Consider the following 15991-nt stretch of genomic DNA (forward strand, 5'->3'; position numbering starts at 1 on the left):
TGGATGCTATATGTGCGTGTATTTAGCTTTAAGACCTGATGCAACGTCTAGGTCATTTCAGACAGTGTCGCCATTTTCAAGGTATGAGAGTAATGAAAAGCGCTGTGATTAAAACAAAATTACAAACATCTCAAAACAAACTGGTCAGACTACTGCTTGACCTTACTCCTAGAACCCACCTCACCCCTGCCCACTTTGACAACCTAGGATGGCTTAGAGTAGACGACAGAGTACAGCAACTTGCAATGGGCCTGGTCTACAAGATACACTACACGACCAAGGTACCCATGTACATGACAAAATACTTCCCAAAGGTCAGTGAATACCACGATCACAACACCAGAGGGAGCTCCACAAATCATGTTAAACCCAGATTCGGCTCAAACAAGGGACTAAACACGTTTCGCAATTATGCCACATCAATGTGGAACGCCCTACCCAAAGCTGTAAAGGAATGTGAATCACTACCCACTTTCAAAAACACTCTCAAAAAACACCTAAGGGAGACTGCAACTCGAAACTGGCCCCTGTAAATGTCCGAACACAACCCCCTCCAATGTACAGTAAATTACCAAGTATGGTCTTGTCAATAATCCAATGTACAGTGTTTGTTTGTACAGGTGTACAGTGTCCCCCACCCACCCCTCCTACCCAACCACCCCCCCCCCCCACTCCTACCCAACCCCCCCCCCCCCCCCCCCCCCACCCACCCATCCACCTCCAATGTACAGTCCCCCCCCACCCCCACCTACCCAATCCAATGTACAGTTTCTACGTCTAATGTATATACTCTTTTCTTTCTGGACTCTTTTTGTATCACAAACAGTACTGTAATTGCAAATCTGGTATGTCATAAATGTATAGATGTAGCAGTACTGTCTATCGGTATGTCATGTATGTCTCATATGTTACGATGAATTGAAAATGGGGGACCCTGATGTAAACAAGACGAAAGTCTCTCTGGTCTGCATCCCCTTAACAATTGTATGTATTGAGCTGTACTGTACTGTACCCATTCTGCAATCTGTTAATAAAGTTTTCAATCAATCAATCAATTAGCTGAAATACATGTGGGGGAATGCTTTGGGATTTTAATTATTATAATATTTTTTTTATTAACACTTTCAGCGCCAGACCCGACATTTCTCGGGTTATCTCGCCAGCGGTTGAGCGCCAGAACCCGAGAAATCTCAGGTTTTCGATCGTTTTCATAATTTTCTCTTTTATTTGATTTTAATATTCTATACAGTCTCACAGACCTCTGTGTATCATTGGGACTCATTCTGAGACATCGAGATTGCAATGTCGGCCGAATCATGCTAGGTGGCAGTATCTTATATTTAGTATTTTATATTTGTCGTTTATAGATTTTTTTTATAAATGTCAATGCACATTATAGTAAATTAACACATTGGTCGCCAAAAACGCTTTCCAGCGTTATTGCCCGCCATGCGTTGACTGCCAACATCGCTGTACAGCGTTTTTGAGATCAATATTAAATTTTTTCACCATGGCATTCATAATTCATCCACCCACCCCCGGTGCTGCAGCGGGACCCTAAATGGGACTGCAACGGCTCAATACCGCCGCCTGGTGGATGGTCGGGCGAGTTACACTCTCGACAAAACAGGATGTTGTCATCGGTGCGTCGAGGAAATTCCTCCAGCAGTCACATCTCGCTACGGGACTCCTACCAAACACTATAGTACATTTGGATCGCTGCCATAACGCAATAATCAATATGATTTCAGCGTTTATTGCGCCATACAAACCGGAAATATATAGGCGATCGGCGTCGAATAATTGGGATCTTTCACCGCCAGTCTCATCGGCCCACAGTAAAAGAACAGTAAGTTTTCAACCCGATTGTGCATTTCCTTGTTTGCAAACCATCTGATCAATATATCCACCCATACTACATAAAGCCATTACTGATGATCAAGGAATTATAAACTACCCCCCCCCTTTCCTCCACGCATGATGAAGCATAATGTATACAGATAATATACATTTGAATTTTTTAATATAGCGTGTATGGGAAAGAAATGCCAATCGATAATCTATCATATGCGTCAGGGCCTATAACTCTCGTTTTTGGAATTACAGCTGAAAAGATTAAAAACATACTTGTATTCTAGAAGGTATTAACACAACAATGTATGAATGAAAAAGTATAACGTTCCCACATCCTGAACGATAGATAATCGATGTTGAATGGGCCATAGTAATGTCAATATAGCAATACAATTTAAAAAGTTATAGCCCTGCAAAGAAGGTAAACATCTCCATAGGCTTTTAACGGTGGCAGAGAGTGGTATAAGATGGGCACAATGTGGGCGGCTAGGTGGTGTAGTGGGCAAGGCACTCGCCACCAGTGTGGAGACGCTAGGATTCGCGTGTTCGAATCCAGCTCTCCACATTGTTTTCAGTTTAGCTGGTCGTCCGCAGTAATACACATTGGCCGTATTACGGGGAGGGAAAACTGAAGGGTGGGGATCGAACGTTGTGAACAAGCGACTCCTACAAGTCGGTTGGTGCGCCTGCGCAGTAGAATCAGGAAGTGTCGGGGGCAGCGTGAGCCTCCCACGCGTTACTCCTCGACACTGAGAGATCGAGCTGCGCAGGTGAAAAGATGCGACTGCTGTTACCTCAAGTACCGGAGGGGACTTGTGCTATGTATGACTTAGTCCACATTGCAGCCGGCTTGTGGGAGGCAAGAAACAGCGTTCGTGACAGGGGAGGGTTGAATTGGATGATACGAAATTGGGATGGGAGAAAATATAGAAAAAATGGGAGAAAAAGTGGATAAAAAAAAAAAGAAAAAAAGATGGGCACAATGCCCGGCGGTCAATGTGTTAATGATGTTCAAATAAAAGCCCAAGTTGTAATCTATCAAATGGTTTTCATTTCATGTTTCTACCTGCTCCAGAGGCTGAGATATAAAAGGTTTTAGTGAAAATTGACAATTCTGAAAATCTTTCCAAAAAACACCTCAGGTTTTAAGAGATTGTGTAGAATAATTGCATAGGTTTTAATAGGCGTTTTTAGGTCTAAATGGGTTAAACAAATTATTATTTTGTATTATTTAACTATTTAATTATTATTTAGTTATTACACTGCACTGGCAGTTGAACTTCCAAAGGAAAAAATATCAAATCAGAGAAATCCGAAAACGGGAACATTTAAAAACGAGAAATGCAAAAACAGGAAAATTCATATCCGAAAACAGGAAAAGATAAAAACGGATTTCATACGGCCCTAGTTAAGGTGAGTTAATAAATTCACTCTGAAAATCTGCTCCGCTCTGATAAACTGACTCTTCGGTCAGAGCGTCCAGTGTGCACTCTGAGCCCTCAGAATTTCCGAACAACTTGAGTGCGCTCACTCCGACACTGGTTGTAAATAGTTACGAGTGTTGTATGTGCCTCCCTGTATTGTAAATAGTTCATATGCGTGTTGTCACTACTGTATGTATAATTGTAAATAAGTTAATTTATGTGTTGTAAATAAATATTGTTAATATTCATTTACCTAATTTATGTGCAATTCAGCTCAGTCTAGAGAAATGCACCGATACTAACAACCGCCTTACTGCGCGCGTCTATAATAATAATAATAATAACTTTATTTGTATAGCACTTTTCATACAGAGGTTGCAGTTCAAAGTGCTTCACAACAGTAAAAAATACAGGCATAAGCGAGCATAAAAAGATAGACAGGTAGAATCACAGTGTTTCACATTAGGATCTAGCATCCCAATAGGCTCTCCGCTTACAGTTTTCAGTAACACAAATAGTAAAAATTGTTTAAAATGATTCAGTTTAAAAATAGTAAAAAAAAAATTATAAAATAGAACGGACATAAAAAATTCAGGCATGAGCGAGCATAGCAAGATATGGCAAATCACAGTGTTTCACATTAGGATCTAGCATCCTAATAGGCTCTCTATTCAGTAATACTCCTGTAATAATCACAGTGTTTCACATTTGGATCTAGCAAATAATAAGAATAGTTTAAAATGATTCAGTTTAAAAATAGTCATCAGTAAAAAGTTAAAAGTGCAATAACCGACACATGAATTTGATAGGCAGTGTAAAAGAGTAGGCAGGGTAAGAATAAATACAAGTTGTGTCAGGATATCCCTGATGTTTCCTCTTGCCACTAGGTGGTAGCAGATATCTATCAGTGAAATGCCTGAGCAAAGAGATAGGTTTTAAGCTGTTTTTTAAAGATGTCTAGCGAGTTGGCTTCCCTGATGTTTTGGGGTAGTTTGTTCCATAGTTTTGGGGCATAGTTGATAAAGGCTGCATTACCGATCCTCTTTTGACTGCTTCTGGGAGCCTCTAGTAGTCCAGCAGCTGATGATCGCAGTGTTCTTGCTGGTGTGTAATTTATTAGAGTGTTGGCGATGTAGCTAGGTCCCTGTCCATTTAGAGCTTTGTCTGTAAGGAGAAGGACCTTAAAGTCAATTCTAAATGTTACAGGAAGCCAGTGTAAAGCGGCTAAGACTGGACTAATGTGCTCTCTCCTTTTGGTTCTAGTTAGCAGTCGGGCTGCAGAGTTTTGGATTAGCTGAAGTCTCTCTGTGGTTTTCTTAGGGAGACCTGTGAAAAGTGCATTACAGTAGTCTAACCGGCTAGATATGAATGCATGAATTAGCTTCTCAGCATTGTTCCGATTAATAAATGGTCGTACTTTTGCTATATTTCTGAGATGGAAGAACGATGTTTTCGTCACTTTGCTAATATGAGAATTGAAGTTCAGTTCTGAATCTATGATAACCCCAAGACTAGTGACCTCAGATTTGATCCAAGGGGTTAGTCCCCCCAGGTTCTTTATTAATGTTTCTTTTTTAGTTTTGGAGCCGATAATTAGAATTTCAGTTTTGTTCTCGTTTAGTTTCAGGAAGTTCTTACTCATCATCCATTTATTTATTGCCAGTAAGCAGTCTGTAATGGAGCTAATCGCTGTATCATTTGGTTCAGCAGATATGTACAGTTGTGTATCATCCGCATAGCTATGGAAATCTACATTATGTTCTCTGATGATATCACCCAGCGGTAACATGTAAAGGGAGAAGAGTAAAGGACCTAAGCAACTCCCTTGTGCAACTCCATAGTTGTTGTCGTATATATCAGACATGTGATCTCCTAGTTTAACATAGAATTTCCTCCCTCTGATGTATGTTTTAAACCAGCCCAGCACATGGTCTGAGAAACCGACATGGTTTTCAAGACGATCGATTAGAATATCGTGATCGATTGTATCAAATGCTGCACTGAGATCTAACAGGATAAGGATGGAGATCTTATTCTCGTCAGAGTTTAGTCTGAGGTCACTGATTATTTTGGTGAGGGCAGTTTCAGTGCTATGATATTTTCTGAATCCTGACTGAAATTCTTCTAAGATGTTGTTTTCTTCAAGAAAGGAATTTATTTGAACTGAAACTATCTTTTCAAGTACTTTACTAATGAATGGTAGGTTGGATATTGGACGATAATTTGCCATTTCATTACTATCCAAGTTAGGTTTTTTTAGTGATGGCTTTACAACTGCTGTTTTAAAGGCATCCGGGAAAATACCAGTCCTAAGGGAAGTGTTTATGATATCTAGCACAGGGCTTGAAACACTATTAAATACCCGTTTGAAGAAAGCTGTAGGTATAGGGTCAATGTCTGAGGTGGAGGAGTTACATTCTGAGACAGTTTTGCAGAGTACATCTAATGTGATGCATGTGAAACTTCTCATATAGTAATAGAGTAATGCTGGCCCTGATCAAGGTTATTTTGTTGTTAAAGAATAGTGCAAGTTCTTCACACTTAACCGTTGATGACTGAGGAGGTGTAGGGGCAGTGTTGAGTAGTACATTAATAGTGGAAAAGAGGATTCTGGAGTTTCCAGCATTTTCTGTAATGATTTTAGAGAAGTAATCTTTCCTTGCTAAGCGGATGGTTTTATTATAAGCAGTTAAAGCATCTTTGTATATATCACAGCATATGGTGGTTTTTGTTTTTCTCCATTTTCGCTCCGCTGCACGACATTTCCTTTTTTCTTCGTTGACCGTATTATAGTTTAACCAGGGCGAGGCTCTAGTTTTCTTCTTTTTCGTTTTTAATGGGGCGACAGAATTTAATATAGATGACATTGCATCATTGAGATTTTCTACCATTTCATTTAGAGAGCTGTCATGATTGTGTGGTTCATGTAGTCTGATAAGATCAATGAACTTTGATTCAGCTTTGTCGTTTAGGAGCCTCTTTTTAACTATGATTTCTTTTTTTGTTTTAGTAAGGGTTATTTGAGTATCAAAAAATATACAGTGATGGTCGGAGAGAGGTAATTCAGTTTGTTATGCTTAGCCCAGTTGTTGTTATAACTAAGTCTAGTGTATTCCCAAGCCGGTGAGTTGCATTTGTTATATGCTGTATTAGGTCAAAGCTATCCAGTAGATTTTTTAGTTCCATAGTTTTGGAGTCTGTTTTCTTATTAAAATGGATGTTCAGGTCTCCATTTAGGATCACCTTATCATATCCGGTAACACATAGTGAGATCAGTTCAGAGAGCTCCTGTATAAATATTGGTGAGTGTCTAGGCGGGCGGTATATTGTGACAATAATAGTTGATTCTGTTTTTAGTTCAATGGCAAGATATTCCATTGACATGAACTCGCCTAGTTCTGTGATTCTAAACAAGAGTTTTGAGGAGAAGATTGCTGCAACTCCTCCGCCCCTTTTATTTTTTCTGGGTATTTGAAAAAAGTTATAGTCTGGTGGACAAGCTTCTATCATTATTGATGTAGCTGTGTCATTATTTAGCCATGTCTCTACTAGGCAGATGCAATCTAAGTTATTTTCTTTAATCAGATCATTTACTAAGAATGTTTTATTATTCAGTGATCTGACATTTAGGAAAGCTAATTTTATTTGTTGGACTTCTTTAGAGGAGGTCTGCTTTGGCTTGACCGTGATGGCCCTGAGGTTAATAGCAGGTAAACGCATTGATGGCGTATATTTTTCACCATGCCATTGGCTGGTTATGATTACTTGTATGTTTTGAGAGATGGCATGGCAATTGTGCTATTCTGCACCGTACTGACTGCACTGTGCTTTCGGGGACATTTGATCAGACGAGATGGCCTTGTGTGATATGGGGGGGGGGGGGGGGGGGGGGACGTCTTGTGCTGTACTTCGTGGTGAGATTGTGTCCTTCATGACTATCTCTCGTGCTGGTATGAGCTTAATATTCTTGGAGGCCATCAAGGCATGACGCATGTTTGCTGATAGGAGCTTTGAACCTAAGCGATTTGGGAAGAAGCCATTTCTTTGAAAACGTTCTGGGTTATTCCAGAAAACATTGAAGTTGTCAATGAATTTCAGGCCGTGTACGAGACATGCAGCCCCTAACCATGAATTAAAATGTAGGAGTCGACTGAATGCTTCCTGTCCTCTGCGAAAGCATGCAATTGGTCCACTGATGGACACATCAGTGTTTGTGTACACAGACTGATGTTTGTCTAGTGTGTTCATTAAACGTGTGAAATCGTCTTTCAAAGTCTCTGTGCCAGTCTTCTTTCGCAGGATGTCAAACGATCCAGAGTGAATGACAATTTTTGTTATTCCCGGTCTGATTAGTGTTGGAAGTATTTCGGCCAGCTCTTTAACAGATGTATTGTCTAGACAGATATTTTCTGTGTTTGCCATCTCCACATACCTTGTTGTGGAATCTCCAATCAGTATACAGTCTATTTTCTGTGTAAGGTTAGCATTTTTCTTTCCAACAGTTTTGGGGCCGTTTGTTTTTGGGCTAGGCCTAGTCTGCCGGTTCTTTCCACAGTCCTGTGGCCTTGGTGAAGCCTCGTTAGCCTTCTCAATAGCCGGCATGTTAACGCTGGTCCCGTACCTTCGGCGTTGGCTACCGCGACGTTCTCGGCGCATGATAGTCTCTTCGCTGTTAGCCGTTCGCTCGGTCTGGGTCGTGTTTGCTAGCCGTGTCGCTAGTGGCTCTGTTTTCCTCGTCGTCTCGTCGTTAGCGTGTGCTCCGATGTGCCGGCTGTTAGCTTCGCTAGCATTAGCGTGAGCTCCGGCATGCCAGCTGTTTGCTTCGCTAGTGTTAGCGTGAGCTCCGGTATTCTTGCTATTAGCGTCGTTAGCGTGAGCTCCGTTTCGCTCGCTGTTAGCGTCGTTAGCCACGCTTCTATGTCTCTTTGCTTTGGGTGTTGATATGCATGTTTCTGAGAGTAGGTTGAAACTATTTCCTGGCGGTACCGGGGGTGAGGTCCTGGTTCGTTTTTTTCTCCTTTTCTCCTTGACGGTGATCCACTGCTTTGGTCTAGCTCCTTGGTTGTGCCAAGGACCGTCTTTTGGGTGGTGCTGTTCTGTAGCTACTAGCATAGGCCAGGTCTCAATCATGGTATTGTTGGCTATATTTGTAGTAGCTTCAAACATAGAGTCAAGGAATTGCTCATCCTGCTGTATTTGGTACAGGGTAGAAACCCGAGCCTCCAGCTCTACAATCCTCATACTCATCTTCAAGCAATTAGTACATTCTGTGGGAGAGCCGAGTCCCGGCATCTTCCCTTATTTACTGTCTTTTCAGGTTAGGCTAAACTGAAGCTAAGCTAGGTACTTAGCTGGTGGTGGTGGTGATGATGATGATGGTGGTGATGATGGTGGTGGTGGTGGTGGTGGTGGTGATGGTGGTGGTGGTGATGGTGGGTCACTCACTTCACAACCGGGGTCTTTATGAAATATCATACAGGAGAGCTGTCTGTCGCTCTCTCCTAAACGGGGCAGCTTCCGTCGCTCTCCCCTACACGGGGCAGTTCCGTTGCCCTGGAGCTGTGCTATTACTCACACGACCAAAACCACTGTCGTCTTCCGTCTCGTTAAAACTCAAAATGAAGTATGAAGTAGTGTTGTCACGATACTGGAATTTCAACTTCGATACGATACCTTGAAAAGTATCGATACTTCGATACCATTTCGATACCAAAAAAAAAAATATATATATATATATATATATTTTTTTTTTAACAAATTTAGCTTTTGTTGCTGGTTGATTTTCCTCAGCTTCGAGTCTGGTACTATAAGAGAAGATAAATATAACACTTTTAAAACCCTTTGTTTATCTTTAGATCACACATTTAAAAATAACTGTTCATCTCACTTCAATCATTTTTATTGCAAATGCAGAACATGGTATTTTCTCAAGCAGACAGATGTAAACACTGTAATCTGTGTTGCATGTACCTCACAAACTGAACAGTTAGTAACAGTTTTTATTTAAAGATAACGAGAGCAAGCGAGAGAGAGAGAGAGGTATCGGTAGATAGAGAGAGAGAGAGAGAGGTAGCGGTAGATAGAGAGAGAGAGAGAGAGAGAGAGAGAGAGAGGTAGATAGAGAGAGAGAGAGAGAGAGCGAGAGAGAGGTAGCGGTAGATAGAGAGAGAGAGAGAGAGAGAGAGAGAGCGAGAGAGAGAGCGAGAGGTAGTGGTAGATGGAGAGAGACAGAGAGAGAGAGAGAGGCTAACAGTAGCTAACGTTAGCTGGTAACGTTACAACGAAGCAGCTGTTGATATTATGCGCCATCAGTAGACAACGTATCATGTATTAAACTAGAGTTAATGGTTTAATGCTTCAGTCACAGTGACGTTGAAAGAGCAGCGGTCACGAACCTCTTTCATTTCTTTATGGAGATCGGCGCTGGCACTGCTATAACACTGCTTGCAAATAGCATTGGGGCATTTGTAGCTTGTCCTTCGTTGTTTACTTGAAACCCGAAGTACCTCCAAACAGCACTTCTGCTGCTTTCTTTATCCACAAGCACAAGTTGCGGAGGCTCTGCATTTACCATCTTCAGCTAAAATGTTTGTTTACTAACTGAAGAAGACGGCTCTCTGTGACTCTGTGAGGGGGAGGGCTGGACTCTGAGGAGCCGGGGGGGCAAGCACGCTGAGCGCTCTGAACAGCGCGTCAACAACTTGCGGTAGAACACTCGCCAGCTGGTGGTACCGATACTGCAGAAAGTATCGGTACTTCGGGAAATGAGTATCGAAGCCTTTTTAAATATTCAGTATCGATATGTATCGATACTTCGATATTTTTGACAACACTAGTATGAAGTATTCTCGCCTTTCATAAATATCCTCGACTTCAGCAGTGCCCGACATAGTCCTTTGTGTGTAGCTGATAAGACGGAGACTTCTTCATCTCGCCGGTCCTCCCACGGAGAGATCTCGCTACTCGTCCTTTCGGTGAAGTACTGCGGTCATAAATCTAAATAAATAAATTCACAGTTCTGGAGTACCATAGGAACTGGGAGTTAACATACAGAGTATTTAGAGTTGAAAGGGCTATAATAAATCATTAAGGTAGCGATAGGTAGAAAAACACGGAGCGACAGTGAAAAGCAGCTTGCATAGCAGAAGCAGGAAGTAGTTAAAATGACGACACTGTTGACACCACGTATCCGTGACACGCGCACCCGCGAAAACACTAGTAGTTTTGGGGGCCTACCACCCCCCCTGAAAAAATAGTGTTTAGTCTTTATTATTTTCAAAACCTGAAAACTTGAACTACTTTCTCCAGGGGCTCCGCAAATGGCCGACTCTGTGCTCTAACCTCTCTGGTGAAATGTACAGGCATTTGTATCAGAGAGGAATATGTCAAGAAATAAGTTGCTAATTACAAAGTGTGGAATATGGCAATAAGATTGCACTAAACCCAAATCTAAAACATGTACGGTCATGGCCACCTGTCCAGGTATGTGCTCCTCGTAGCCCAGGCGGGAGGTGTAGGCGTCCTCAGCTCGGACACAGTCCATGGCATGGTCCACCTGCGGGGCCGTCCAGCTGTACACCTGGAAGGGTGTGGCTATCCTCTCAAACGGGTGCCTCTGGACCCTGCACCCAATCCACAGAGAGGGAGGGAAAACGAGATCACATGAACAATTCCTACTTCTAGTTTAAAGAACCATGTCTGACATTTAAACCATCCTGCACTGGGAGAGAGGGGTTTGGTGTTCGTACATGAATTCCATCCAAATTCCATTTTAATATTATATCAAACTCTTTTCCCATTGGTCCTTATTAATTTAGTTAAGTCTAACATCAACACCACTCTCCATGTTGCCGTTATGTTGGGTCAAGTCTCACCCCAGAGGAAGTGAAAACACACTTAGGCAGGTCTCCTTGAAATTCACTTTTCTCATTACAACTGCAATCAAAAGGGTTTCAATAAAAGTTGTTCTAAAAATATATATTCTTTAAAGACCCAGTGAACAGGAGGAAACTGAGTAAAGCATACTTTTTGTAGTAAACTAACCATGTTTGTTATTTTTCTTCCAGTATGGCTGCCTGTAAACACTGGAAACCACTTTCAAAAGGAAATGCCTAATTCCTATGCAGTGATAAGAGTAGGTAAAACACTGGAAAAGCATATTACTATTTTACTGTGACTTGTTCAAACGATCCAGTAAGACACCAAACTATTAGGTTTTTGTTGATATATTTCTCCTAACTGTTGTCTCTTCCATTGCCATGTACAAAACAACGGCAGCCATGCTGGAAGGAGATAACTACACAAACATCCGTGCTACAAGACCTCTATTCAAATGGCATAAAGAGGCTCTTGCCTTTTCTTCTGCATGGCGGTGAAGTTCTTCTTGAAGGCTGGGCTGATCTGGCTCAGCAGCTCTACCAGGGAGTGACTCAGGAAACTGGGGTTGGCTGGCTTGGGGTTGAAGGTATACGTGGTGGACCTACAACACACACACAAAGTAACGACAGGGAGGGAAAATAACAATCATTGGCATCAAAAGATTTCCCAAACTGACTAACATTAATAATGCTTTGTGATAGACAGTGATTTTCATTAGTATTTGCAAAAGAACCTGTGGGACCGACAGCCTATGTGGCGCTTGTTGAGGTAGCCTATTCTAAATGTCACAGCATCTCTAAGGTAGCCTATTCTAAATGTCACAGCATCTCTAAGGTAGCCTATTCTAAAAGGGGCGACAGTGGCTCAGGAGGTAGAGCAGTCGTCTGGCAATCCGGAGTTCCCGGTTCGATTGCCGCTCCTCCCGGGCAGCGTGTCGATGTGTCCTTGAGCAAGACACTTAACCCCGAATTGCTCACGATGAGCAGGTTGGCACCTTGCATGGTTGCCTCCGCCGTCAGTGTGTGAATGTGTGAGTGAATGGGTAAAATGTGAGTAACAAATTGTAAAGCGCTTTGGATAAAAGCGCTATATAAAAAAAGCAACCATTTACCATTTAAATGTCACAGCATCTCTAAGGTAGCCTATTCTAAAAGTCACAGCATCTTTCTTAACACTTTCAGCGCCAGCCGTTCTAGCCATGCTTGTACTCATTGCACCACCGCTGTAAGAGATAGGGATTTTCACTGTGCGTCGCAGTGTTTGCAGGGATATATCTATATTCTATATTATAGCTATGGAGACAATACTATGGCCCATTTGACATTAACTATCCCTCGTTCAACATGTGAAAAATAATAAATTGTTTCATGTATACGTTCGCGTGTTATACCGTGGTGAATATTGTATAGTTTCAGAGTGATCCTGGCTAATTCCTGGTAACTGTATTGGAGCATTATGTGAATTTTGCTAAAAGCGTTCGCGTTGCTCGCCTGGACACACTATTATTTCCAAATCAAAGGTATATAATAGGTATTATGTTTCAGCATGAATGCGTTTTTTGATGCTTTGATAGTCAGCAACAGCATACGTTTTGGAGTATGTTACATATGATCGTTGCGATCGATGTGAAATCATTGTTGGATCAAAGTAGGTGTCATATAGTCCTTACCTTTACTAGGAGGTATCCCAAAAAGAATATTCCAATCGTCTGATCGCGATTTCCAGTCCCTGGCATGAAGTGGCAAAAGATATGCCTCAAGTGTGCTGAACGTGTTTCGAAGTGGTCGGATGAAGCAATTTACTTGGCTTGGTCAAAATTCTCCGCCCGGACGAAATTAGATGTGACACACAGTGTGAAATAAGGTTTCAAAGGGTGGGCGATACTGCCACCTAGCAGGATGTGGCCGGTATTGCACTCTGGGGATCTCAGAATGATTTCCTATGGTAACACAGAGGTACGTGAGCCTGAAATGAATAAAAAAATCTAGTAAAAGAAATAACGGCCAAAACCCAATTATACTCTGGTATGGCGCTCAACCGCTGGCGAGATAACCCGACTTTACTCGGGTCTGGCGCCCAATGAGTTAACAGTAGGGGTGGTAATCGCCAGAGACCTCACGATACGATACTATCGCGATACTTGCGTCACAATACGATATCGTATCGTGACGCAAGTATCGCGATAGTATCGTATCGTGAGGTCTCTGGCGATTCCCACCCCTACTGTTAACTCATACGCTGAGTATTGCGATATTAATATTGCAATTTGTCTCAAGCAGACAGATGTAAACACTGTAATCTGTGTTGCATGTACCTGACAAACTGAACTGTTTGTATTACAGTCATATTCCAACTTAACTGAATGCACATGTGTGTGTGTGGACTACTGTACTATTACAGGTATTGAAATGAACAATGCAACTTCCTTATACAAAAAAAATAATAATTAAATATCGATACTTGGCGTCCCTGTATCGATACAATATCGCCACGCAAAGTATCGCGATACTACTACGTATCGATTTTTTTACCCACCCCTAGTTAACAGTCCTGCTAATTTTGCATAAAACGCCTGTCGATTGCATATCGAAAGTAAATTGGACGCTATTCTGGAACCATTTGTAGTAACCATAAGTCTGGCCTCTTTTGAAATAAAAGTTCTCTTCATTTTCATTAGGCATTTTGCAAACAGATGCCTGCAGATCCATCTACTCTATAGTTATTAGCTGAAAACACTGCTTGGGCCATAGCCTGAAGTATTACCTAGAACAGGGGTGGCCAACCCGCGGCCCGTCAATGTGTGGCTCTTCCATCCATAAAAAAATAATATATTATATATAAATTATATTCTTTTCTTTTCTTTTTATTTTTTATTCTTTTCTTTTGTATGTCACTCATTCCATAAGGACTAAACATGAACATTTACAGATTTTTTTTTTTAAATGGTCCATTTGCATCTTCTTGGTATCTGAATCTAGGGACATCTATGGATCTCAGGGAATGTATTCCCAGTGTCAGAAATAGTGTGTCTGTTACTAGGCTTGAGTAAATTGTAATGAACCAAAGGAGAATATCAATTCTATTTAAAAAAATAAAAATAAATGTATCTTTGACTGAATAACACCATGCAAAAATTTACCAGACCTGAAAAATCTAAGCAAATTAATAAAGGGAAGATGATTAAACAGAAGGTTTTGTAGATACAGTACTGAATTCTGCCATCTTTTTTATAATGTACATTTCTCCACCATTTTTCATCATATTGCAACACTGTTTTTTGCTAGACGTTCACAGAAAGGTAGAGAAACTAACTGCGTTCTGTTTTATGGCAATAGCGTTCAGGTTTGTGGGAGATAATCCCAAAAAATAAGAGAAATAAAAAAGTTAATCCAGAAGTCAGATTGAGCTGGGTAGGGTAATTTTTCGAAATTCAAAAGCCCAGAGTCTCTTCCTTCAAAAGACTACTCACTTTTGGCTGCTCCACTTCCTCCTGTCAATATGCGCCGGTTTCCGACTCAATGCCCTGAGATTTCTATAATCTTATATTTCACTAATAACAGTTAAAATTATTGGTAAACAAACGTAATGCTGAAAATATACACTTTTACTGTATATCTTGGGCTCGAGGTTAACCCTGTGAGGCCCAAATTAAAAAGACATTAGCAACTTCAGAGGCCAGAGGGTGGGACATATAAACACATTACTATCAAATAGCATTGTGAGGCTGAACAACAGGACCAATGTGCTTAAAAAAAAAAAATAAACATTTACAGACATATTATTATTATTATAATTTTTTTTTTAAATGGCTAAAAGTACTTTTAACCCTGTGAGGCCCAAATAAAAAAGACATTAGCAACTTCAGAGGCCAGAGGGTGAGACCTATAAACACAGGAAGGGTGCCGTGACTGAAAGAAAAGTTGAGAAACGCTGGTATATGGTGTGGCTCTTTGTGGTACCAGTCATTTTTGTGGCTCTTAGTCTCTGACTGGTTGGCCACCCCTGACCTAGAACATGTCCAAAGTTGATAACAATATCACAAAAAATTTGTGTTCCTCCATCTTTATGTAATGGTATGTTTAGGGGTTTTTCACAAAAATTTGTGAGAGGAGTCACACTACCTCAGTTCCCTCCCCCCTCCTCCACTAATCTCGTCACATACACCACCCCCACCCCTTCTCACACAACAACAGATCAGCGCAACAACAGAGAGGGAGGTGCAAGTTAATTCTCTGACGTATGGTACGCTTTACCGCTTCTCGGTCTCAGAAAACCAACTCAAGTAAGATGTCATTCTTTTCAGAATTTCATTGGCTACACAAACGGTCAATCATTTTCAGTGTCGGTGGTGATTTGTCCGGTCATTGAGGCAAAACTGGAGGTGGTCACTTTTTCTAAACTGACACTCGTTGGCTGTTTGGTTTTATAAGCCCAGATTGGAAGGACATAATAGGTCAAGCGGTGTGTCAATCAAACAACAGCCATTTTAGCTTTCAACCGATGTGTTGGTTGAGTGGCAATAACACAGCGTGACACCGACAGACAGCTGTGACGTGAGACGGCCTAAGGTTGTCTATCCTAAAAGTCACAGCATGTCTAAGGTAGCTTATCCTAAGGTCACTTTCACACAGGGGCTGTTTGGTCCGGACTTTCGGACCAGAATTCGATAGTCCGGTTTTTCGGGTATGTGTGAATGCGTGTCGAACTCGGTTCGCGGACCAAACAGGCGAACTCTGGTCCGCCTGAAAACGTCGGTCTCGGTTCGGCTTCATCGAACCAAACGCGAACCAAATATAGGAAGTGATTATTATTACCACTGCTCGCAGCACTCACTG

General features: G+C 41.4%; 1 protein-coding gene across 3 annotated transcripts in view; it reads right to left on the reverse strand.

The window, feature by feature from the left end:
• Window positions 1-15991, reverse strand: part of cluha (clustered mitochondria (cluA/CLU1) homolog a) — a 166615-nt gene that overhangs the window by 89607 nt on the left and 61017 nt on the right. For all 3 annotated transcript variants that reach the window (XR_014620562.1, XM_084330543.1, XM_084330542.1), the window contains exons 7-8: window positions 11632-11757; window positions 10753-10900 (exon numbers count right to left, since the gene is read on the reverse strand). Coding sequence is in view for 2 of the 3 variants with exons in the window: in XM_084330543.1 (XP_084186669.1) it covers window positions 10753-10900; window positions 11632-11757 (274 nt within the window). In the remaining variant the exon portion in view is untranslated. The remainder of the gene's footprint in view (window positions 1-10752; window positions 10901-11631; window positions 11758-15991) is intronic.

The sequence above is a fragment of the Notolepis coatsorum genome (genome assembly GCF_963971535.1).
Source record: "Notolepis coatsorum genome assembly, chromosome: 1".
In the NCBI taxonomy this organism is placed as follows: domain Eukaryota; kingdom Metazoa; phylum Chordata; class Actinopteri; order Aulopiformes; family Paralepididae; genus Notolepis; species Notolepis coatsorum.